The 24,782-nt window shown below is 31.4% G+C and overlaps 1 protein-coding gene across 2 annotated transcripts in view; it reads right to left on the reverse strand.

Moving 5' to 3' along the window:
- Positions 1–5,335: 5,335 nt before the first annotated feature.
- Positions 5,336–24,782, reverse strand: part of LOC143072831 (G-protein coupled receptor 83-like) — a 99,020-nt gene continuing 79,573 nt past the window's right edge. For both annotated transcript variants that reach the window (XM_076247938.1, XM_076247937.1), the window contains exon 3: positions 5,336–6,873. In XM_076247938.1, coding sequence (XP_076104053.1) covers positions 5,511–6,833 — 1,323 coding nt within the window. In that variant the 5' untranslated portion in view covers positions 6,834–6,873 and the 3' untranslated portion in view covers positions 5,336–5,510. The remainder of the gene's footprint in view (positions 6,874–24,782) is intronic.

Here is a 24,782-nt window from a genome sequence, read left to right on the forward strand (position 1 = left end):
TGGAAAGAAAAATTAATCACCGCCGTCATTTATTAGATTTAATTTTGGTCAACGTAATCTGTACGATAATTTACGTTTGAAGTTGGATTCATAACAAACTGGACATATATATATTATAGTTAATTGCTATTAATAAGTATTCCAATATGCATTGTGTTTAAATGCAATATCAGTATTTAGTTCTATTATAATCTTTAATCAATCCTAATTCTATGTTACTTTTGAGATATAGTTTTTCATATGTGACGTCATTCTTCTGCTGTTTCAGAAATTTCATAAATTCAAATGTGACGTAATTTTTAATGCCTTTTCACCATCGTATGTGACGTCATTTTCACAATTTACTGCGTTGAGGCCTGGACTGAGTCGGGTGTGTCTATTCTGTGTTGTCTTTGCATTATGTATTCGTGTTTTTTTTTTTCTGTAATGAGTTAATACTTCAGTTTCATTATGTATATCTGTTATATTCATTTGATAAAATTTAATGTTTGCAATAGCATTAATTGTTCTAAATAATAAGGATGTTCTTATCCCAAGCATAAAAACAGCCGTATTTGACACAGCCTTTTTCAACTTTTGATCTTCAGTGCTGTACAACTTTGTACTTTTTTTCGCTTTCGATCTTTTATATCTGGGCGTCACTGGTGAGTCTTGTGTGGACGAGGCGCGTTTTTGACGTATTGAATTTTAAACCTGATGCTTTTTGTTATTCATTAATCATGTGTTTCTTTGTCTAATACGTTCTCCTATTTATTTGTATTGTAGTCCTGTAATATTATGTTGTCATTTCAATGTTATATTTAACATTGCCATTAAAGTGCGAGGTTTGGCATGCCACAAAACCAGGTTCAACCCACCATTTTTTCCTTTAAAAATGTCCTGTACCAAGTCAGGAATATGGCCATTGTTATATTATTGTTCGTTTCTGTGTGTGTTACATTTTAACGTTGCGTCGTTTGTTTTCTCTTATTTTTGAGTGTAATTTCACATTGCGATAAGACGTGTCACGGTACTTGTCTATCCCAAATTCATGTATTTGGTTTTGATGTTATATTTGTTATTCTCGTGGGATTTTGTTTGATGCTTGGTCCGTTTCTGTGTGTGTTACATTTTAGTGTTGTGTCGTTGTTCTCCTCTTATATTTAATGCGTTTCCCTCGGTTTTAGTTTGTTACCCCGATTTTGTTTTTTGTCCATGGATTTATGAGTTTTGAACAGCGGTATACTACTGTTGCCTTTATTCATATTGATAGGGGATTAATAAAGAAATTAAAAGAACAAACAAAATATATAGGTCAATGTGCTTGTTTTCGAGATATTAGCCATTGAAATTTTGGCGGGAAAATATTCTCTTTTGACTTTTCATAGCTTTATCATTGATAAGTTTAAGTTCTCAAAAACCTATTAGAAAATAATTAAAATTTTATAAGACTTTTACTAAAGGCTTATCATTATAAAAGATTTATAAAAAGAAAAATAGGGGTCAATAGGCAAATATTTTGAAAGCATTCAAATGGGTCAAACCAGAGGATTCCAAAAATCTGACAAAAATTTTTTCGAGTGTTCTTGTGGTTGTTTAAATAACATATTTATGCATAAAAGAGACCAATCAAGTGATTACCAATGCTCCTCAGTTTTTCATGCATAAAGATCATACTGCAGCATATACAAGTCGTCTTCAATCTCCTTTTCCTCAATACACTAAACCTCGGTATACCTCAATTAGCAGGATTCAAATCTCATAAAAATAAAGTAGAGAATCAGTCTGACTTATTCGACCCGATTCAGAATCTGTTGCCGTAGGTAAATGAACAGGTAACCATTGAGATAATATTGATCATATTTAGTGTTATCAAAGTGAACTGACTTCTTATGTCATTCTTCTTAAAAGATATGTTTAGACCTGACAACTGTGTTATTTAAAGCTTTACCTAATTGGATATTCTAAAATGAACATACTTGGGTATTCTGTGGAATCTATTTTCTATAGTTTATACAGATATAATACAATGTATCATATGTCGCTGGTTTATAGCTATAGAACTATACTTCGAATAATGATAAAAAATCTTTGCTTTTTGTTGTGTTGTTGCTGAGTATCCATGCATTCATTGCATTCACATAAAATATATATTTCATCACCAACACAATTATGTCTTTAAGTGATTCATATGAATAATAACATAATCCATCCTTGAAAAAAAACCTTTATTGCTGAGTGCAGTACGGGGGTGTTTAATTGCTAACATCCATAGTATAGCCGCACAAAATAAAAACTACATTTTCAATTTATATTAATATTTCATACAACAGAATAAGTTAAATGAAAAAAGTATTTCATCTGAACGTTTTAGAAGAAATCTAATCGTGTGAGTTTTAAATTAACACAATGTATGGTCATTGCTGTTATTTAATATATCATATAGTCGTCTATAAAAAAGAATATTTGGCTGACTTTCTTATTTCATAATTTATTGTACCTTAGTGTTAGGTAATCATACTCATTTTGATAGTTGTGATATTTTTGCCCGAGCATCACCGAAGAGCCATTATTGTCGAAACGCGCATCTGTTGAAGTGAAATTAGTACCCTTCATGTTATTTGTTTTGAAGCTATCATTCCCTTCCATGTCTGTTTGTTTTGTTCACACATCGTTGTCAATATAATATAATTTTATTAAACCGTCATACAAGTGAGAGGTTTAGCTGACTATAAAACCAGGTTGAATCCACCATTTTCTACATAAGAAAATGCCTGTACCAATGTCAGGAATATTACAATTGTTATCCATTCGTTTGATGTGTTTCAGCTTTTGATTTTGAAATTTGATAAGGGACTTCCCGTTTTGATTTTTCCTCGGATTTCAGTAATTTGAGGATTTTTTTTCTCTTAGATGATGAACATTGATCCAAGTGTGTACATAATAAAATTGTCCCAGCGTGTTAAAGGAATTCCTATGTTAAATTGTATTGTCAATATTTACTGAATTGCAACATTTGAAACGGTAATACTGGTCCTTTTTTCTAAAGACAGTATCATAATCATAGGGAGGTACCAGGATTATAATTTAGTACGCCAGACGCGCGTTTCGTCTTCATAAGACTCATCAGTGACGCTCATATCAAAATTTTTATAAAGCTGAACAAGTACAAAAGTTGAAGAGAATTGAGGATCCAAAATTCCAAAAAGTTGTGCCAAATACGGCTAAGGTAATCTATGCCTGGGATAAGAAAATCCTTAGTTTTTCGAAAAATTCAAAGTTTTGTCACAGGAAATTTATTAAAATGACCACATTGTTGATATTCATGTAAATCCTACGTTTTTATATGATTGACCTCAAACAAACCATCTAAATTCAATGATAAACTTTAATTGAAAAAAGAGCACATCATCAATCTATTTATCTCATCTATTTATCTCTTTTTTTTTTTTGTTCATCATGCTTATATGTAGATGGTAGACAAGTATATTTATTTGTTATACTTCTTTTGTTTTCATTGAATTTAACATTACCAAATCTATCATTCATCAAACCGTTCAAGATTTTGAACTCGATAAATCTACAGATTTTATTTTATTCTTGTAAAACATGATACATGATAAAAAAAAGATAAATCAGTGATATACTAATGTTCAAGTCTCATTGGTTAGTTTTTTATTAAACAAACTAAGTGATATTGATCAACCCCAAAGGGAGCTTTAATGAGCGCGTCATGCATGCTTCATCGGTACTAACAGTATTGCTTGTTGCACTGAAAAATTAAAAAATAACTAAATATATGTTCATGCAATACGTACAGTTATGTGAACTCATGTTCACACGTCCTTCGATACTGGTTACCTATATTTTGGCATTGCACAAGGTAAAAAAACGTTAAAAACTTTCTCAGACTGTTTGTGACGTCGTTACACTGACACCTGTTGATATGTACTTGTTGATACTGTATTCCGGGAGAACATGATGTATTTATTAGTTGTTATTGACTATGAACTATATTTCAATCACTGCGAGTATTCTGATTTCGGTGCGACGTGTCTATGTTGGTTATGTGAGTGACTTTTGTGTCGATCCTTTTGGTTACACCAATTGCAATGACTTTTTACAGTTTGTTCTTATGGTGTGCTGTTAAACAACTGTTCCAGGTTAAGAGGGTTTAACCATCACAATCATGTTTAACCCAACACATTCTTTATTTGCCTGTCCCAAGTAAGGAGCTTGTAACAAAGGAGTTTCTGTTGGTTCATGTCCGAGTTATTTGTTTTCTAAAAATGTTTCCGTGTTGAAGGCCGTACATTGACCTATAATGGTTTATTTTTTTTTAAATTGGTATTTGGATGGAGAGTTGTCTCATTGGCACTCACACCACATCTTCCGATATCTATTTGTTATAAATTAGAACATTTGTTTTCTCGTTTAAATCATTTAATATTTTTTTTAAGTCATAGGTAGACAGTTGTCTTATTGGCTATCCTACCACATCTTTTTATTATCATATTTAGTTAAGCAACAGTAGTTAATCGATGTTAAAATCTCCTAAATAGATGAAGAAGACAAATTAACAAACAAAAACTAAGAGAATGCAATCCAACAGGAGCAATATCGATGAGTCGATAGAGTAAGATAGCGTCTCCTGCTTCACATGCATCGCCCCAAATGCGAATTTATTAAATTCTTAAAAAAAATCATCATAGATGATAAGATTGAAATTTTGAACGCCAGACGCGCGTTTCGTCTTAAAAAAAAACCATAAGTGACACTTGAATAAAAAAAGTTAAAAACTCCTAATAAAGTTTGAAGTTAACGACCATTGAAGACCAACATTTCCGACATTTTTATTAAGTACAGCTACGGTAATCTATGAAAATCAACGGTTTAAGGAGTATATGCAGAATAGGATTTATTTAATCGCATTTGTCATTTTCAATTTAGGCAAATACTTTCAATTAGTCTTACTTGAAGTAACCATTGGTGATAACGAACACATATATAACGAAAGTTGAACTTCCGTAAGTCTGATCTATGAAGCCAAAGCCCTTTTTGCACTGTTATTGTAGTAGAATAAGCTTAACTTTTTAATTTTGCTGTAGTAAAGGCATCATACCGGTGAAGCTTTGTATGAATTAGCAACACATTTTGAAAACAGAGATGATAGACTCCTTAGAAAAAAGTAATGAATTGTTTCGTCCAGATTTATTCATAGAATATGGAACACATAATAAACTGGTTTGATGAAAGTACCTCTCACGGACTTATATTATTAGTAAGGTCGGCAAAACAATTCCTTAATCAAAACAAACAAAAGATCGTTGCATGTACAATACAAACACAATATATTTTTAGAAAACTTTTTATTTCAACTGCCTATTCATTACTTAAAAATTACCATTTATTACAATTTCTGTTTTTATTGAAATATCACATAAAAATGTACTCAGCATACACTGCCTCAATTTCACATCTTTCTGAACATTTGTTAATCCTGTTTATCTAAGTCACATGTTTTCACTGAATTATTGCAACGTAGAGTTCTGATTGTCGTCTGTCTTTATCATTGGAGCCGCAGGAGATGTGTCTCTTTCAATTAAGTGCGTTGAATCGCGAGCTAAAAATGCCTGTTCTCGTTCGCTCTTGTCAATTTTATGTATTTTAATCGAACTGAAATTTGACGTTGAGCGCACCATGCTTGTGAAAGTTTTACTTCTATAACTATTTAACTTATCAGAACGTAGTAGAATTCCATCTATTTCAACGCCCGGATGAACACGCCTATGCCGCTTACAGCATGCAAAGCAAGATTTCACTTCTGCTCTGAATGTTTCATTCAACCAACAATATACAAAAGGATTATAACAAGTGCTACTAATCGCTATCCAGTGCAAGATGAAAAACGTTGTGCTGTCATAATGAAAAATTGCAGCATTTGGATGAAAATCTGTTAGTAAGTGATACAAGTTTATTGGCATCCAACACAATCCAAATACAACAACGACTGTAATCAAAAGTTTTATACTCTTTCGCTTGGCCCTAGCATGTAAAACTTGTTGCTGTTGGGTAACAGCACCAAGACTGCTTCTTAACCAAAGTTTTTTAACGATTCTACCATATGATATGGCAATAATTGTAAGTGGAATGATATATTGGAGTATGATAGTTATCAAAGTCAAACACTGTTCAAACAATTCCGCTGGCTCAGGAAAAGATTGTCGACAACGGTGTACATTTTTTGTCAACCAATTTACACTTTGTACTTTGTTGTAAATTCCATAAGGCAATGAGAATAAAATGGCGACTATCCATATAACTGCTAGGATACCTAAACCAACTGGTTTAGTTATTCGCGGTTTCAAAGGGTATAAAATTACCCTTTGACGGTCTAACGCTATCGATGTAAGTGTGAACGTTGATACATATACTGATACCATCAACGATAAATTTACAAAATGGCAGAGGAAGTCCCCAAATGGCCATTCAGTCATTAAGTTCCTTGCTATATTAAACGGAACGTTAAAACAAGTCAATAATAAATCTGACATTGCCATATTAGCAATGAAGAAATTGGTAACTGTGTACATCCTTTTGTTTCGAATGATAACATAGCAGACGATACTGTTCCCGAACAAAGAGATAAATGTCAACGTTCCATATGCTAATACAAGCAAAACGTTCCTTATGATATCGCCAGATTCATTATGTTCATTTGTATTCGAACTTGAGTTGCCTGTTAAATTAGCCGTATGAAGAATAAAGGCATGAGCTGCTGATAAATTTTGTGAATTATTTTTGAATATTTTCATAAAGTCTTCAATCGTCTCCATAAAATGTTTATCCGGCATGGCTGACTGATGTTGATTCTCGTAACTCAGTTCATTTTATCTGAAAACATAAATAGCACGTGTGATTTAACAACGAATGCAACGAAAAGTAAACTTCGTTTTTAAGTTTACAAGAAAAATATGTTTATCAATTGAGAGAAAACAAAAACATATTTATAAATATTACTACATTAAACTATCCCGCAATGTATTTCAATAAATTCATCTGCTAAATTGAAAGATAGGTTCAAGAATAACAAATTAGATTAAATAAGTTATTGAGTTTTATTGAATTTCATTGATACGCACTTAGTGAATGTTGATCAAATAGCATAATACTTCAACACAGGAAGCGAATTGTTATTCTGTATATTTTCCAGACTGATTTATATATTTTTGTCATTATTTCAATTATACAACCATTAAATGGAATAAGTTTAAGGTTAACTAGATACTTTGTTTCACAAGACACCAATTTAATCAACAGGATGCTTCTGGTCATTCAATAGTGATTAAGAGATGCCATACAATAACGACTTGCTCATTACCACCGAATTACTTGTCATTATTCAGAATTAGCATTTTACATCTTTTCTTTCAGTCGAAGTCATTTTGAGCGATGTGTTCATTACCAAGTGTACAAAAAAAAGGTCTTTTATGTTATTTTTATCTGTAATATTAAGGACAGTTTGTCCTATTTATTTTATAAGAATGAACACCAATCCCAGTCACCTACTTTTACATACAAAAACTATAACAGGCAAGGGTTCACTCAAGTTCTTCAAGTTTTAGATAAGAGACAAATAAGAAGGTATAATATAAGGCCCCCTAATCATAACACCTTAGATATTTCAAAATGTTGAATATATGTACTGTAATTAAACAAAGCAGTTTTGGCAAACAAACAAAATCTACAGTATTTAACATGCATTCTGTTCCATGTTAGTTTAAGTCAAATGATATTTAGATTATTATATATTGCAACAACAAAAAAAATCGAAAATAAAAAACCTTATGGCGTACCTAAATGTCGTCAAAGTCAATTTGCGGCATCCAAATTGGTCAGTATGCAGATTTTTCAAAGAAAATAAAAGTGATGATATTAGACTCATACCTTGTTTTATTTTTGGTGACTAAACAAGGTCAGGTAAGACCTTAAATGTACGTCCGCTCTTTTTTATGTTTATTTCGATCCCAATACATTCGACATTGTTGTAAAATAAGAAAACGTTCATTTCTAAATCATGCACTTTAACAATATAAACAACTTATACCTTTATGGTATTTTTACTAATTTCAAACAAATAAAATGTACTTCTAATACTTTTTTTGGCTACTTAATGAAGTGTTAACGAATACTTTGGTATGTGATAAAAAGGAAAACAAAAATTAAATGCTATACAAATCTTCAAAATATATATGAAAAATTTAAAGATCACAGATGAAAGGCTATATGAAATTAGATCAAAACCAGTGAGATAGTCTAATGCTTGTGGCTTTTTATGCAAAACACTGGAAAAGGAATCTCGACATTCACAATGAGAGAAAATTTTTACTTATATTGATGACTTCTTCCTTGCTACGACCTAAGTAATGGCCATCCAAAATGTCATTCTTTACAATTAGCGTTGCGAAACAATTACCGGAAATAGATAAAGACTTACAAAGCATCGATAGAAAAAATGCATTGAACGAAATAATGGAGTTTTAGCTTTTACAATTTATGTATTCTGATTCATGCATACACTTAATTGTAAAAAGTTGCACGATCTTTTTTATTTGGCAATTATATTGATATACAGCTTATTAGGACATTTTTAATATTTGTCTTTTCATAATGTCAGATTTATCTGGGGTTATTTACTATTAGAGTATTGTTTTATTTTGTCTTGAACTATCACACATTACTCGTACATGTACTCAAACATTGTCTTAGTACATGGAAAATATTTATTGACTATTGACATTGCTAAATAATCTATTGACATATCCGACAAAAGTTCCTCTAAATATCAATAAAACCATGCATAAAGAACTCATTTTGAAAAATTTGAAAATTCAATAACGCTGCAAAAGATCTAGAAACATAATCATACCTTCATTTGTTTGACAAAAATGAGTTTTAAAAGTTTATTTTGAATACGCTTCATTATAATTAATGTTGTCAGGGGTATTCCATCATATTTTTTCCCCTTATGGTGGCTAGATTATTTTTAATTTAAATCTAAAGGTAGTTTAGGTTGTCGAATCCCTCAAACGTGAAAGACAATTTAAATTTTATTTGTTTGAAAATATAACATACAAGATCGCACTACAATCTCATAGCCGAAATTTTCGGGTTACGTTTGGCTGAGGTATATGAACTCTGTTGGCGGATTGGACAACAAATCAAAGCTTTAGACACATGTAGGAGTAGATCGACAGCTTTATTTAAGTATTGCTTAGATGAACTTTAGCTAAATGCGATTTCCTTTAATCATAATGTCCAAGTGTCTTTCATTAATACAAATGGTACTCAGACAACCGTGAGCAAATTACATAAGTTAGAGAAAATAAATTGGATGATAAAAATTGTTATGAATAAATCTGTTTTTACATGTCAATCTACTCAGCGCTAAATCTAAATAATGCAATATTTGACGTTCAGACATACATTTCTATCCTGCAATTCATAACCAAAACACCGTTCGCTGCTATGATGCACATTATTATCTAAATATTATCAAGATGGAACGATATATTTACAAGTACAAAATCTGATGATTAAAAATTCAAGTAGTTATGAAACAAATACCTCGCTTTTTCTGATCATAAATTGATACAACAGAATCCCTGTTATTATCTCGATATTTTAATTTCTACCGGAAGGTTTAAGCCTCAGATCAGGTAACATATGAGGTATAAAAAGTCAAACATTGAAAAGACATATTTTTAAATGCATTCTTCACTTATTTCCGGTCATCATTTAAATGATAAGCAGTCAATAATATATTTGATTAAATAATTATGACACAACAGGAAAGAAACAACAGTAAGTTTCAAGGTTCAACTTGTTTTTTTGTGTGTTAAAATTATCATTTAATCAAGTATTATTAAATCTGCTACCTTATCAGATTACCCAACAAAACTTTAAAAAATGTTCCGCAATACCCAAAACATATGTCATTTACACTGATGTCATAGTTGAATTGCCGTAATCTCTTATTCGAACGTGTCGATATTATAAGTTATATGGTTCGCTACTGACCCCCCATGGATTCATAGAGGGTTAGTAAAATCAATAGGGAGTGAGACCGGAGGCGGAATCCCCTATGGATTCAATTCACCCTCTATGGATCCGTAGGGGGTTAGTAGTTAACCGTATAACAAATTTAAAGCATGCTGGACTTTTTCTGCTGCGTTTTGTTGAAAAATAAACGATGAAACAGAACAACATTGATAGATGACATCACCATTAACGCGTCATGAACCCCCTATGAAATTTACTAACCTCCTACGGTCTCATAGGGGTTACCACGTGACGGCGTTAAACCAATCACAACGTGATAATTTACCCGCGGTGCGATTAAACCTGTTATCGTATCTCTTTGTAAAAGAACCAAACTCATTTGAAAATAATACTTTGACGATTTGATTTTCGTTATATAACTGTTATATAAAAACTGTTAATATCTTTATGAATTAAGTCATTTTTAATTTACTTCAAACGTCATTGGTTTGAACAACCGTTAAATATAGATTATAAGTTTAAAATCATTAAATCAACTGAATGAATAATTGGGGATTCATTTGTTTCTCTTATTTGAATTAACATCAAATTGTTGAAGGGTTTCTGTCTATATGCCTTTAATGCAATATCTCCTTTTATTTATTGTTGCATTGACAGTAGCATTTGATTGCTTCTTTTATCCTAACTTACCTTACAATGTATGTATCCGTAAAATATCCATAATTCAAAACCATATTTTTAATATTTCCATCAATAACTGTTCCCTTAACAGTTGCAATTTCAAATCAAAAGAAATATCTCCGTATTCTTGATAAATTGAAAACGGAACCAATCAAGAATTATGCTTTCATATTTCATCTTTTGTACTGTATTTGATGTGAAACATGTGTTTCTCTTAAATCATACATTTGATTAAAATGCAGAATTTCCCATGACAAAAACATAAAGAGGAAATACGACAAACGCTTTAATGATCTAACACAGCAGTGAAAATTAACCTACAATCTGTTAAAACACAAATGAGATTGAATATATTTATTGACAAACTGCATTTTAAATTATTCTGATATATATTCTATTAGTTTAAATCAATGAAATGATGAATCCGTTGCACCAATGTTTTTTTCGCTTGAAATAAATTTCCTTTTATATTTGAAATTTGTTCGTCAAGTTACAACAATACAAGAGTTGTTCCATTGCTTTTGGTTTTAAGAAGTACATGTATGTGTTTTGACTTTTTGTCATGAACAAATAAACCATAAAGTTTCCAAGATTAAATTTTGCATTTGTGCTTTTAAATCTTTTCAAGTCATTAAGAATGACAACTAGAATATTTATATATAACAAATAAGAGATGTGTTAAGATTGCCAATGATATAACGTTCCATTAGATTTCAAATGATAAAAATATAAGCAATGACAAGAAACCGTACATCCTTCAACAACGATAATAGTCAGCTATAAAAGGCCCCGACATGAAGAAGTAAAAAACGAGAATGATAGGCAAACAAGAAAACTAACGGTATAATTCAACACAATACAATGTACGAAAGCCAAAATAAGACTTCATTTGAAGAATATTGTTTTAATACTGTTCAAGTGATCTTGCCATTCCAAAAATATATACTCATATTTTAGAAAAAAAACCGCATTGTTTTTATTGAAATTCTATTACGAAATTGAAAAACAAATAGATAATAATGTAACGTAGGGCCTGTCAAAACTTTATCAGCTTCAATAATTTTAAAGCTATATACATTCATTCTACTGTAGAGAAGGTTTGAGGCATTTTTACTACAACGGTCACATGTTACCGAAATAAAGTTTATTGTCTTTTTATTTGTCCAGGTTTTTATTATAAATTAGAAATTTAAGTATTGTCGCCAAATGGATCAGTGTCATTATATGGTACCTTTTTGCAAAACCATGTAATTGGAAAAAACAACAGATAATAAGTTGAAGACCCATTGGTGGCCTTGTATTGTTTCCTGCTTTTCGGTCGGAATGTTGACACATTCCCCGTTCTTATAGTAAGAATATTGAATAGTCAGGAATATGACAGTTGTTGTCCATTCGTTTGATGTCTTTTGTCATTTGATTTTCCCATTTGATAGGAACTTTCCGATTGAATACAAGGGGATTTTTTTGAACTATTAAAGTATCGCGTTCGTTTGCAGTAATAAAAGACATTTAGCAATCATTTACAAAATCAAATGGCTGATGACAATATCTGTTTGTTTTATGCGGACGATTTCACTTTACATTAAACAGTGGTCATATCATGTTTATGCAATTTCAATATCAGCAGGATATTTCATAAAGATGGGCATTTATTCAAGAAAATATGACATCCGGTTTTGGTCAATTATATATTATTACATAATCTGTGTTCTTGACGCGGACAATTGCACTTTACATTAAATAGCTTTCTAGACAAGGTATTATATGCAATTTTAATTTGTCTGAAAAACCTATCCTACAGATTATATCATGTTCTTTAAACGGGTTAATAGTTAATTGATTAGTGTTCACTTTATGCAAATTCTTTTAAATCAACAATGTCATTGTCATTCCAGTCTAAACTTGCTTATTCCCTGTGGTTTTCAACACAGTTCATGGTTTTAACTTAAAAAAGTAATAAAACATACCTATAAAAAATCGTAATGATTACTAACAAGAATAAATAACATTGAAAGAGGAATTTGATATAAGTTGTCTGTTTTTATTGCTGAATGTTATCTTAAAGATGCTTCGTCTGTAATGCAAACTTGCATGCAATCAATGTAAAGTCTTCGGTAGGTTTTTTTTCACGGGAAATCTTTTGACTAGGGTTAGTATGGTTACTGTATGGAGACAACAACTACACATGTACACATGATAAACAAAAAGAACAAGACCAACCGTGTTGATTATTTTCTCCTTCTTTGTTCACATGAAGATACAAAAAAGGAGACTAACACTATATATAAACTTTTGGATGTTGTGTTTTTTTTTATTGTCATTGTATTAAATTGTGGTGTCCTATAGGTTTCTGTACGAAATCTGAAAGGAAATAATACAACCAATTTTAGAGAGTATGATAACATGAATTTGAGTTTGCTTTTAGTAAGTGCAATCATTCTTTGATGGGGTACACTTGTGATAATTTATTTGCTGTTGTCATTGTAGTTTCGTTCTCTACGGAGCAGTACTATTTTTAGCCAGGGCCCACGGTCATAAAACTTTCGAGCATGATTTTTGTACTCAGACTCGAAAATCAACCAATCAAATTGCTGGATTTCATGTTTCGAGCATGATTTTTGTGCTCCGAGCACTGAGCAAAGTTGTATGCCTTCAAGGCCAGTTCTTTTACAGTTCTGATAGTACAAATGCTCTGTTATGTAACTTTGAGTGGTCAACTGACCGATTTTTAACTGGGGAGTACTTAATTGTTAAAAAAATAGTTTAATCTGGTCGAAATTATACGAGTATGTGAAAAAAAATAATTAACAAAAATACCGAACTCCAAGGAAAATTCGAAACTGAAAGTGCATTATCAAATGAGAAGTTCAAACACATCGCAAGTGATTACGTTTTGTCGAATCTTGATTTAAACAATAAGGAAATGGTAGCACAGCCAATGAGATAACTATCCACCAGATTTCAAATGACAAAACACATGAACAAATGTGACACAAAGCTAACACAAAAACTATCCACCTTTTTAATGACAAAATCAAATAATGAAAAACAAACATGTCCGATATAAACAATCGACAAACACAGAATCATATGTTTCGCACTTTGGACAGATATGTAAAGAATGTGGCGAAAATAAATATGTTGTAAGCACTCAATCCTCCATCTGACAAAGGTTCTGGAGTAAAAGTGCAACGTAAGAAAAACTGTAAAAATAGCTTTACTAGATAAATTTGAAGTCTTTTCTTCCCTTGTTTTTTGAGGTTTTAATAGTCATTGTAGAAAGTGTCTGCTAAAATATCTTATTCCTACCTTTTTATTTCAATAAAGAAGATTAAGAACTTGACATATTGTATACACAATAGTCTATTGATGAAGAATGTGTTTTGCCCATGAGATTTATTTTCTTATATTGCGGTTGGTTTCTTTCTCTTTGATGTATGCTTTAAATCTTTTATTGATAAGCAGAGTAAATATTATGTGTTTTTTAATTGCCATATACCATTTTTAATTAAAAGTTACATAAATCTTCCCTCATGCGTTTAACTAGACACGTCTATATGTAAGACATAATCTTAGTACCTTTTTAACTATTGTTAAGACGTGCAAGACTGAATTCCACAGAGAGGAAATGTGCATTGACATTCCACAGAGAGGAAATGTGCATTGACTTTCTAGATATTATCAACACAATATGACCTTGCAATTGTAAAGCAATATACAATTGGAAAAGCAATAGTTCGTATAAATATACCATGAGGTCGTAGTTTATCATTGTTTTTCTTGTTTGTTTAAATCTGAACATCTCAAACGCCCTTTTAAAAGTGTTTAACTGTTTAATTCAGCCCTTTCAAGAGTGCGCTCAAATAACCACACACTTTTCTGGAATGACGCAATGCACAGTTGATGATAAGAAAACATACAATAATACGGGCGGTAAAATGAAATAATAAAATCAGACAATAAAACATTTCATATGTTTTTATACGATTTATGAATTAATTTGTAACTTACAACATATTTTCGAGTAATGATACTTAAATATTTAGACAGGAAAACAATTTAATCAAACTCTACATTTATTCTCCTAATGTTTTCCAATTGAATTTGATAATAATTTGATAAAACATAACATATACACATAGACATGATTTCCACTAGCATTGTACCAGAAATAACGTTTTTTGAATTTGCTGATAAAACCATATATTCTGAGTAACTAGATATATTACAATGCAAATAATAGTTATCAAAAGTACCAGGATTATAATTTTATACGCCAGACGCACGTTTCGTCTACATAAGACTCATCAGTGACGCTCAGATCAAAATAGTTAAAAAGCCAAACAAATACAAAGTTGAAGAGCATTGAGGACCCAAAATTCCAAAAAGTTGTGCCAAATACGAAAAATAAAAGTTATTTTCCGAGATATTCCAATCTTGTTTAAAGGTAATTAAACAGAAATGATATTTCTATTGAAAAGCGTCTTAGATATTAAACGGTTTGTAGATGGTGTCATATGGAGTAAGCACAGTAACAACTGTGAACGAAAAAAAATAAACTCAGCACAGATACCAGATTTACAATATTGAACACGCGTTTCATCTACAAATAAAACAAGTTAAAAAGGTCAAATAAGGTACAAAATTGAGGAGCAATTAGGACCCAAAAATTCCTAGAGGTGTTACAAAATACAGCTAAGGTAATTTAACTTTCGAGTTTGATGGAGTTCCGTCAAAAAATTTGGTTTTAGTTGAAATCATTCGTGCCTATATGGGCGTCGTCACTTCCGTTCCAATGTTAAGACAAATTCTTAAATGGTATAACATTTTAAAGGTTTTGGATTGCACATACTCATAATGAGAACGCTGATATAACTCCTTATATTTTTTTGGAGGAAATTAATACATTTCTGTTGAGATATTGAATATCAATAGATGGCTATTGTAGCGTCCGTTTTAAGAAAGGTTGATTCGATAAACACAACTGATGAACGGATTGATATCACAGCAATGGTTCAAACGGTCAGAGACGTCTTTGGAAGTGGCATGATAAACGACGCAGGTTATAATGTATGTGTGCTTTCGCTTCCTTATGTTTTAACTGACAATTACATACACAAAATACAAAATGTAATAACAAATTCGACAAAAAGATAAGATTTAAACCTTTAATCATTCTATTAAAATTTAGTCAGACTAAAACAAAATACAAATACGGCTCGAATAAAGTGTGTCAATCGAGTCAATTTGTTTGATGTTTTTGCGCTTATTTTGCTATTTGATTGGGTCTCTTCGTGTTGAATATCCTCGGAGTTCAGTATTTTTGAAAATGTTATGAAAGCAGGAATACAGATTTTAATTTGGAAAAGTAATCTCGAACATTATTTCTTTTAACTAGACCATTAAACGATATGTTAATATGAACTACGCAAATTCAGAAAGAAAGCAATTATTATATTGGAGTTTGGACTCTTAACTGAAATTGATTTCAACATTTCGTAGTCCTCAATGGTATCACACCCTGAAAACAGCGACCATTAATGTGGATAGAATAATGTCCGTGCTATCAAAAAACATTTCAAATAATTGTTTTGCTGTCGTGCACAGCAGATTTTGGTCTACAATGCTCATTGACATTGCAATTCAATGATTTTTCAATACAGTACCTGACGCATGGTATCACACTCTATAAACGGATATCATTATTGTAGACAGAATAGTAGCTATGCACCCAATCGTCATTCCAAACAATTGTTTTGCTGTCATGCACAGTGGATTTTTGTCTGACGTTTGATTGACATTGCAATACACTGAAATATTTCAATGCAGTACCGTAAGCATGGTCTCACATCCTATAAACAGCTATCAATATTGTAGGTAGAATGTTATTTGTGCAACCAACAGCCATTGAAAACAATTGTGTTGCTGTCGTGCACAGTAAATTTAGATTTAAATGGCGATTGCTATTGTTTTACAGTAAAAATTTCATTGAAGTGCCGTAAGCATTGTGTTACGCCCATTTACACCCTGTTTACAAAACATTTAGGAATTCTGGCCCTCAATGCTCTTTAACTACGTACTTTATTTGGTCTTTTTTACTTTTTTGAATACGAGCGTCACTGATGAGTCTTTTGTAGACGAAACACGCGTTTGGCGTAAATACAAAATTTAATCCTGGTATCTATGATGAGTTTATTTATTAACGGCTGTCATTATTGTAGTTATTATAGATAGAATGATATATGTGCCTGATAGCCATTCAGTACATTGTTTTGCTATTATTGACAGTAGATTTGTGTTTTAATGCGATTACTACTGCAATACAATGGGTTTTTTTCCATGGAAAGCGATAGCCGATAATGGACCTAGGTTCTATATTCTTCGATAAAGTATCGTCTTCATTTCTAACACGCATTTAAACAGTTTGATACAAAAACTTATTTCGTACCTTCCTTATCTAAATGAATCAAGTTAAACAACCGAATGATAATTTTGCACAATTTATGAGAATGTCTCTTTAAAAAAAACCTTTCCACATTGTATTACATTTTTCAAAAAGGAAAACCAGTTAATTCAATGAACCATTTTACGACTTACATGTATTAATATTAATTGTACTTAAGGTGTTTCATAACAAGATAGTTTAAGAAAACTGGTTTAATTTTTCACATTAGTGATGTACTTTAATTTTAAAAGAAGAATAGCTTTCCACTTACTAATGTCATTCCGTGAATCACAACATGTAACCAAGAATTTCACTTACAATAATCAGATTACAAACGTGCACTATTGGATGTTTTTGATTATGTTTTATTTTTCAGATATTTCCTATATTCATTATCATCAGTTCCGAATTTATTTTCGAAACATCTAATTTTATTTACATCCAACGGAAGCAAATAACCTTGGTGAATGCACAGAATATTCTGTATTAGTGAAAGCGTGGCTTTGTCACACAAACAGGACAGTATGACATTACTGTATGACAATGGTTTATTTAAAACACATATTTTTTTACTCTGTATGCTTTATTTTATTTTTTTTTTTTAAACGATGATAATGGCAGTAGTTTAACATCAATTACGTACTAAATGATATATTTGCAGATACAAAAAGTTTATAAATATGTCTCTGTTTTTATAAATAATATTCTTCTATCAATTGTACACACAATGTTATTTTAACTGTATTACTCATAACAACTTTGTACTTTGAATGGCCTTTTATTTTTGTTAATTCGAGTGTCACTTGTGAGAATTTTGTAGACGAAACGTGCATCTGGCGAACAAAATCATAATTCTGATTATCTCAAGATGCTTTTTTACAGTCTCAACTAATACAGTCAATTTTAACAGAAATGTCATGGGAAATCATGACATCAGTATACCCACATGTCCAGTTCGTTCTCATATAAATGTCTAAAAATATAACCGGATATATAAATTTTCTGATTGTGTAACGCTCTTATATCAGTTTTGACACCTAGCGAATTTCACAAATTATCGACATTTTCAATGACAAACGTCAAGAGTTGCATGTTTGTTGACGAAATTTTGTCCTGTCAAACTATCTATCAACTGCTTTATTATTATGCCTTACAAACCAGTCCTATTGTAGAAAATCGGAAGATTCAACGTTTTAAAATTATTATTCTTTTACATCGAAAGTAATCAGATGAAAAAAACTGATCATCATTGAGGATTTGCGTTGCAAATTGTGCGGTCACTTACGTTCAGTCGTTAGTATTCTGAACGGTAAACACTTGTCAAGGTGCTTTTTGTCTGTTTATTTCGACTTCTTGTCTTGGTAGATTTCTATCTCCTTTTTTTATCCGGAAAATTATTTGGTAAATCTAATATAGTATTTATCTCCAAATGTACTTATTAAAATATTTAGTGATATTTTTTTTAAATGAAACATCATTTTCGCTTCAGCAAAATGTATTTGCTGATTCCTTTTTTTTTTATTTCTTAGGCTGAAAATTCTGTTTAAATGCAAGTATTTGGCAATAATTCATTCTTGTCTGTATTTATGTATTTACAAAAATTAAAACTTTTGTCAACCTTTTTTTCTATTTAGTTTTTGTACAAAATGCGCCAAATGATTTTGACTCTTACTTTTGAATAAACCGTTGAATTTCTTGAGTACAACACACAGTGCAATCATTGAATAATGTGATTGATATCACAGCTTTGTGTTATAACACATGGGAATGAGAAGTATATATTGTATACGATTTTTAAAATGAATTTTGCTATTAGACCTCGGATAGTTTCTATTGATATATCTATTATGTACAAATTTCTTTGAAAAAAGAATGAAAATCATTAAAAAAATATATTAAATATATTACATAACATTAGAGGCATATATCTCTGATAACCAGTACATGTTTTCACATACAAAATGGCAGTTAATATGTTCGTTTTAATCTGTACGCACCAAAGTATCAATACAATTTACCTCTGTTTTCCCCCTTTTTTTAACTGTACCTATTATTCCATAAAGTAACAACTACATATACGCTGATTGTTTTATTACAAATAACATCACAATAACTGCCATCAGTTATGTAATCATATTTCTATAATCTTGTGAAGAAGCATATTCTTTCATTTAAGTTAAAGAACTTCCGATGCATGCTAGTTCATGCAGTGTCAGTAAGGGTTTAATTCAAAAGCGACAGCCGTACTATTACATTTAAATTCTTGTATTTTTATCATGTAACACATTCATTACAATCAGTAATATTTATGATAGATAGAAAAACTTCAGAAACGTTTAATGCACTCTGAAAATTAAATTATCTAAACATATTATTTAAGTAAGTAGTTATTCCTATATTTAACATCCATTGACAAGTCACGTTTGAGCCAATCCATAACATCACTAGCATATGCTTGCTCTGTTTGGGTTCCATACTTACAACAAGACATATATAGCATTGAAAAAGTTCAAAGGAGGGCTGTGTGTTTTGTTACCAACAAATACAGAATCAGCTCAAGCGTTGGTATCATGTTACAACATCTACCGAATAACATTGTAAATTGCTCTTCAGTAGATTCATTCAAATCTTCAATTTCAAAGCAACAATATTAACTCAATCATAACATCTTACTTAATTATACAAACTTTTCAAATTTTTAAAAAATTGTATATATGTTCCGGACCATATGAGTATTTGAGTATTTGAACCATACCCGTATGGTCATGACCATATGGGTATATACTCATATGGTCCGACCATTCGCGAATGGTCAGACCGGTCGCGTATGGTAATTAATACTCTGTTGCAGTTTACTTTTAATACTTCTAAACTCTTCAGATGGTATGAGACCGGTCATTAAAAAGAAGCAATCATATAGGTATTATTTTTTTTTTATCATATTTTAATAAAAAGATAAGCTAAATAAAAATAGTTAATTTTACCTAATTGTCAAATATAGTAAACACATTTTATACCGATGGTCATTACCGATTTTTTATTACAAGTGAATGGCAATATGTTGTTAAAAAAATAAATTCCAAAAATTCCTTAATGAACTGTTTCACAAGAAGTCACTGGAAAGTAACATAGTTTATTTTAAATGTGTTGTGAATACGGTGTACTGCAGTCATTTTACGATATTTGAGATCTAAAGCTTCTTAAAAACACCGTAGACATCAGAATGGCCAAAGATATCGGTATCAATGTACGCAGCTGCAAAAAGGCTATTTTTTTACTTGCAAATAAAAGGTGTAAATGAAAAGGAACATGCACAAATTTCTTGCAAATGTAAAAATGCTATGATACCCTGTGGAAGTGAATGTCACCCAAGCCTACATGCAATTATGTAACTAGCGATGAAAACTACATGTTTGGCATCAATATTTAATTTCCATGTAACCATTTTGTATTATTAAAACGTTTACAATGTAATTTAAAAAAGAATACCTATATGGTCCAAATATTCATATGGTCCGGCCCGTTAACAACCAAACGAGCATTATACTCATATGGTCCGACCAAACGCGTACGGTCGGACCATATTAGTATACGCATACGGTCATGACCATACGCGTATGGTCCAAATACTCATATGGTCCGGAACATATATATATATATATATATATATCAATCTACGTATTGTTGTAAGTTTCCTCCTGTGACATAATCTTTAATTTGTTAAAGGCGGTCACTATATGGTAGAATCGTTTGGAAGAACACTCTAGCAAAACATGTCGAGGGTGAATATATTTTATGACCTTCAAACAATGTAAACTATCAGGAAAAAACTGAACTACACAACCAGTGGATAAAGCATTTTGAGGTGTCATGATTACCGATTTCAGTTTCTGTCTTTAACTTTTTAAATTTTGTAATCATTTGAAAGGTAAGGCATGAAGAGCAAGCGATGACTTTTTTTCAATGAACCATGTCTTAATACTCAGTAAGAATTTTTTAAAATAGCTATACATGTGGAAAAATGAAATAAAATATTCTTTATAAAGCACAAAAATGTCAGTATTCTCCTCAGAAACTAACAAAACCTTTAAATAGACTTATTAAAAGGGGATATAGTTACGATACTGTTGTCAGGTCATTAAAAATTGCATATTTTGGCTTTAACATTGATTCACTGATAGGGTCTTTGCATCGGAACTAAACACATTTATTTCTAAAAAAACCCAGTTGTTGGCATGACACGGGTTATGTTCCTCTCATATATTTTATGATAGTATGATACTAAACCCCTAACGGGAGGGATTGTACCTGATATTCATATGATGAAGACATAATCTTTCAATCAGTTTAATTGAGGTCTGGAGCTGGCATGTCAGTTAACTGCTAGTAGTCTGCTGTTATTTATGTATTATTGTCATTTTATTTATTTTCTTTTGTTACATCTTTTGACATCGGACTCGGACTTCTCTTGAACTGAATTTTAATGTGCGTATTGTTATTCTTTTACTTTTCTACATTGGCTAGAGGTATAGGGGGAGGGTTGAGATCTCATAAACATGTTTAACCCCGCCGCAATTTTGCGCCTGTCCCAAGTCAGGAGCCTCTGGCCTTTGTTAGTCTTGTATGATTTTAAATTTTAGTTTCTTGTGTATAATTCGGAGTTTAGTATGGCGTCCATTATCACTGTACTATTATGCATATTTTAGGGGCCAGCTGAAGGACACCTACGGGTGCGGGAATTCTCGCTACATTGAAGACCCATTGGTTGCCTTCGGCTGTTGTTTGCTCTATGGTCGCTTTGACATATTCACCATTTCCTTTCTCAATTTTACCATATATAATGCCTCAATACAGTTATATTATTTCCAAGATCACAGTTTAAAGTGGTTTTGGGCACATTAATAACAGCAAATTATGTGTAACCGTTATAAATATGAGGCAGCCAAAGCAAAGAATGATTACCCTTTCAATGAACTTTGTCTAAATAAGATTGGAGTTCATGCCATTCAAACAAAGGACACAATTTGCTCTTTAAAATTAGGACGGATGTTAAAACAGGAAATCTATTAACACCCTTTAGAGCGGAAGATTGTTGATGAGCTAATCAGTAGCTGAAAAACAATTTGTTCGATTGAATGATACCCAATTTGCTTTTAAATATAGCTTTACATGATAACAAACAAAAATGAAATAACGAGGCGCATGTATCATGCGTCAGAACAGTTGTATACTTTCTCCCTGGTGACAGTTTAAAAGTGTCAAATAATTAATTCTAAGAATGATATTAACGTGAAACTAAAGACCAATTTGGTTATATGACCTTCCGTGGTTAGGAAACCCTTTCGTCTGACCATTGAATGTGAAACCGCTTCTAAAACCCAAATGTTCATTAATATTATATTCTACTGTATAAAATGATATCAGCATAAGCACATTTACTGCAGATATATATCTTACGGTGGTACCCAACACTTTCACTAAAATTAATTTGGCTCGTTTAATTTTCATAAAATTTTGTCAAAGTATTTACTTTGAGACTTGATTAAAAATATAAAAATTAAAATTTTTTTGAACCAACCGTTTTGTCAGAAAAATTACACTGGTTATAAAGCAGTTTGACTTTACAGAGTTATCTCCCTGTAGTGTTAGGTACCACCTTAATTGTATAAAAAAAAAACTCTTTTAATTTTCTTGACGGAGTTTCAAATTGGAGGATTTCGATAACCATGTTCTAAATACAACAGCACTCTTACATACATCTAGATTTTTCTCTTACTTTAAATTAAGAAGGAAGAGTTGATATGAACAAATAGTGCCATCTCGTGTGACAACTAGAGATTTTTAATAACATTTAATCACTTTAAAATGTTTAATTACAACGAATGTTCTGCACACTTGAAAGTCGTTCATCAAGTTTGAATAATTCAACAATCACTAAGTTAGTACCTATAACATTGGATGTATCAGAACTATTCATTTTCATTTCTATTGGATACAAATGAATTTGTGTGGGTATTATCTATTGCTTCAATAAAATACGTATTTACGTTTACAATCAAATATAAATCTGCATGTTTCATTTTGAGGAATTTTTCATTTGTTGTTCTATAATCAACACAATTGTTTCTGGTTACGACAAAATATTTTATATTATTACTGTAGTCCACCAAATTTTATATATTTTGTAACACATCAAGTATCGAGAAGATTCCGCAGAGGCAACATATTAAAAAATCAACGGTACCAATTTTGTTGCACCAGATGCGCATTTCGACAAAACATGTCTCTTCAGTGATGCTCGTGGCCCAAATATTTGAAATCCAAATCTTATATAAAAGATGAAGAGCTATAATCCAAAAGGTCCAAAAAGTATAGTCAAATTCGTGAAAAGAATCAGAGCTTTGCATGAGGGAGATACATTCCTTAATTTATAATAATTTATAATATTTTGTAACAGCAAATTTTAATAACACAAACAATCCGTATTTTCATGCCAGTACCGAAGTACTGGCTACTGAGCTGGTGATACCCTCGGGGACTAATAGTCCACCAGCAGAGGCATCGACCCAGTGGTAGTTATAAAATCAACGGTACCAATTTTGTTGCACCAGATGCGCATTTCGACAAAACATGTCTCTTCAGTGATGCTCGTGGCCCAAATATTTGAAATCCAAATCTTATATAAAAGATGAAGAGCTATAATCCAAAAGGTCCAAAAAGTATCATCAAACTTTCTTAAAGGTGGTATTAAATTAAAGCATCTACATGATAAATCTCATTCTTAAATACCGCCTTCACCTTTAATGATGTCTTTTCTTCGATATTTATAACCATTCTCATGTTTAAAAATGGTAGTCATAGACAGCGGACTCGGACTTATTTTGATCTGATTTTTTCTATGTTTTACTGTGCGTATTGCTGTGTGTTTTTGTTTGTTATTCTACATTGGCTAGAGGTATAGTGGAGATCCTACAAAACATCTCTTACCCCGCAGCATGTTGCGCCTGTCCCAAGTTAGTAGCCTCTGGCCTTTCTTAGCCTTGTATGTTTTACAAATTTAGTTCATATATATATATATATATATATATGTTTTGGAGTTAACAAATAGCAGAAAAAAACCGAAGGCCACCAATGGTCTTCAACACTGCGAGAAAATCCCGCACCGGAGTCGGTCTTCTAGTGCCCCTAACAGCTGTGCACAACTTCAATGAAAAAAGACGTCACATCAAACTCATTCTCTTTTTTTTTAATCTTTTTGACATGTTTTGAAATCATTTGTTTGAAACAGATATATGGAGAAAAAATAAACAGCCAACAAATTGATCGACTTTTCCGTACAAAATATATATGTTTATAATTAATGCATCTGCGCTTCCTCGTGTTTCATAAAAGACGATGTTGATTATCACGGGTTTAAGGGTTTTATTTGTAGTTAAATGGATAAAATTGTCGTTTGACAAATTATTATTTGTTCTGTGTTCTAATTTCATTCAATTTTTATTTAATACTTATTCATTTTAACTTCTATGAAATTTGTAATTTGTTATGTCGATAAGTTTCGATCAAGGAACACATACTTACATATTTCTCTTTTGTGAAGCACCAACTACGTATT

This window comes from Mytilus galloprovincialis, chromosome 4, assembly GCF_965363235.1.
Source record: "Mytilus galloprovincialis chromosome 4, xbMytGall1.hap1.1, whole genome shotgun sequence".
NCBI classification, from domain to species: domain Eukaryota; kingdom Metazoa; phylum Mollusca; class Bivalvia; order Mytilida; family Mytilidae; genus Mytilus; species Mytilus galloprovincialis.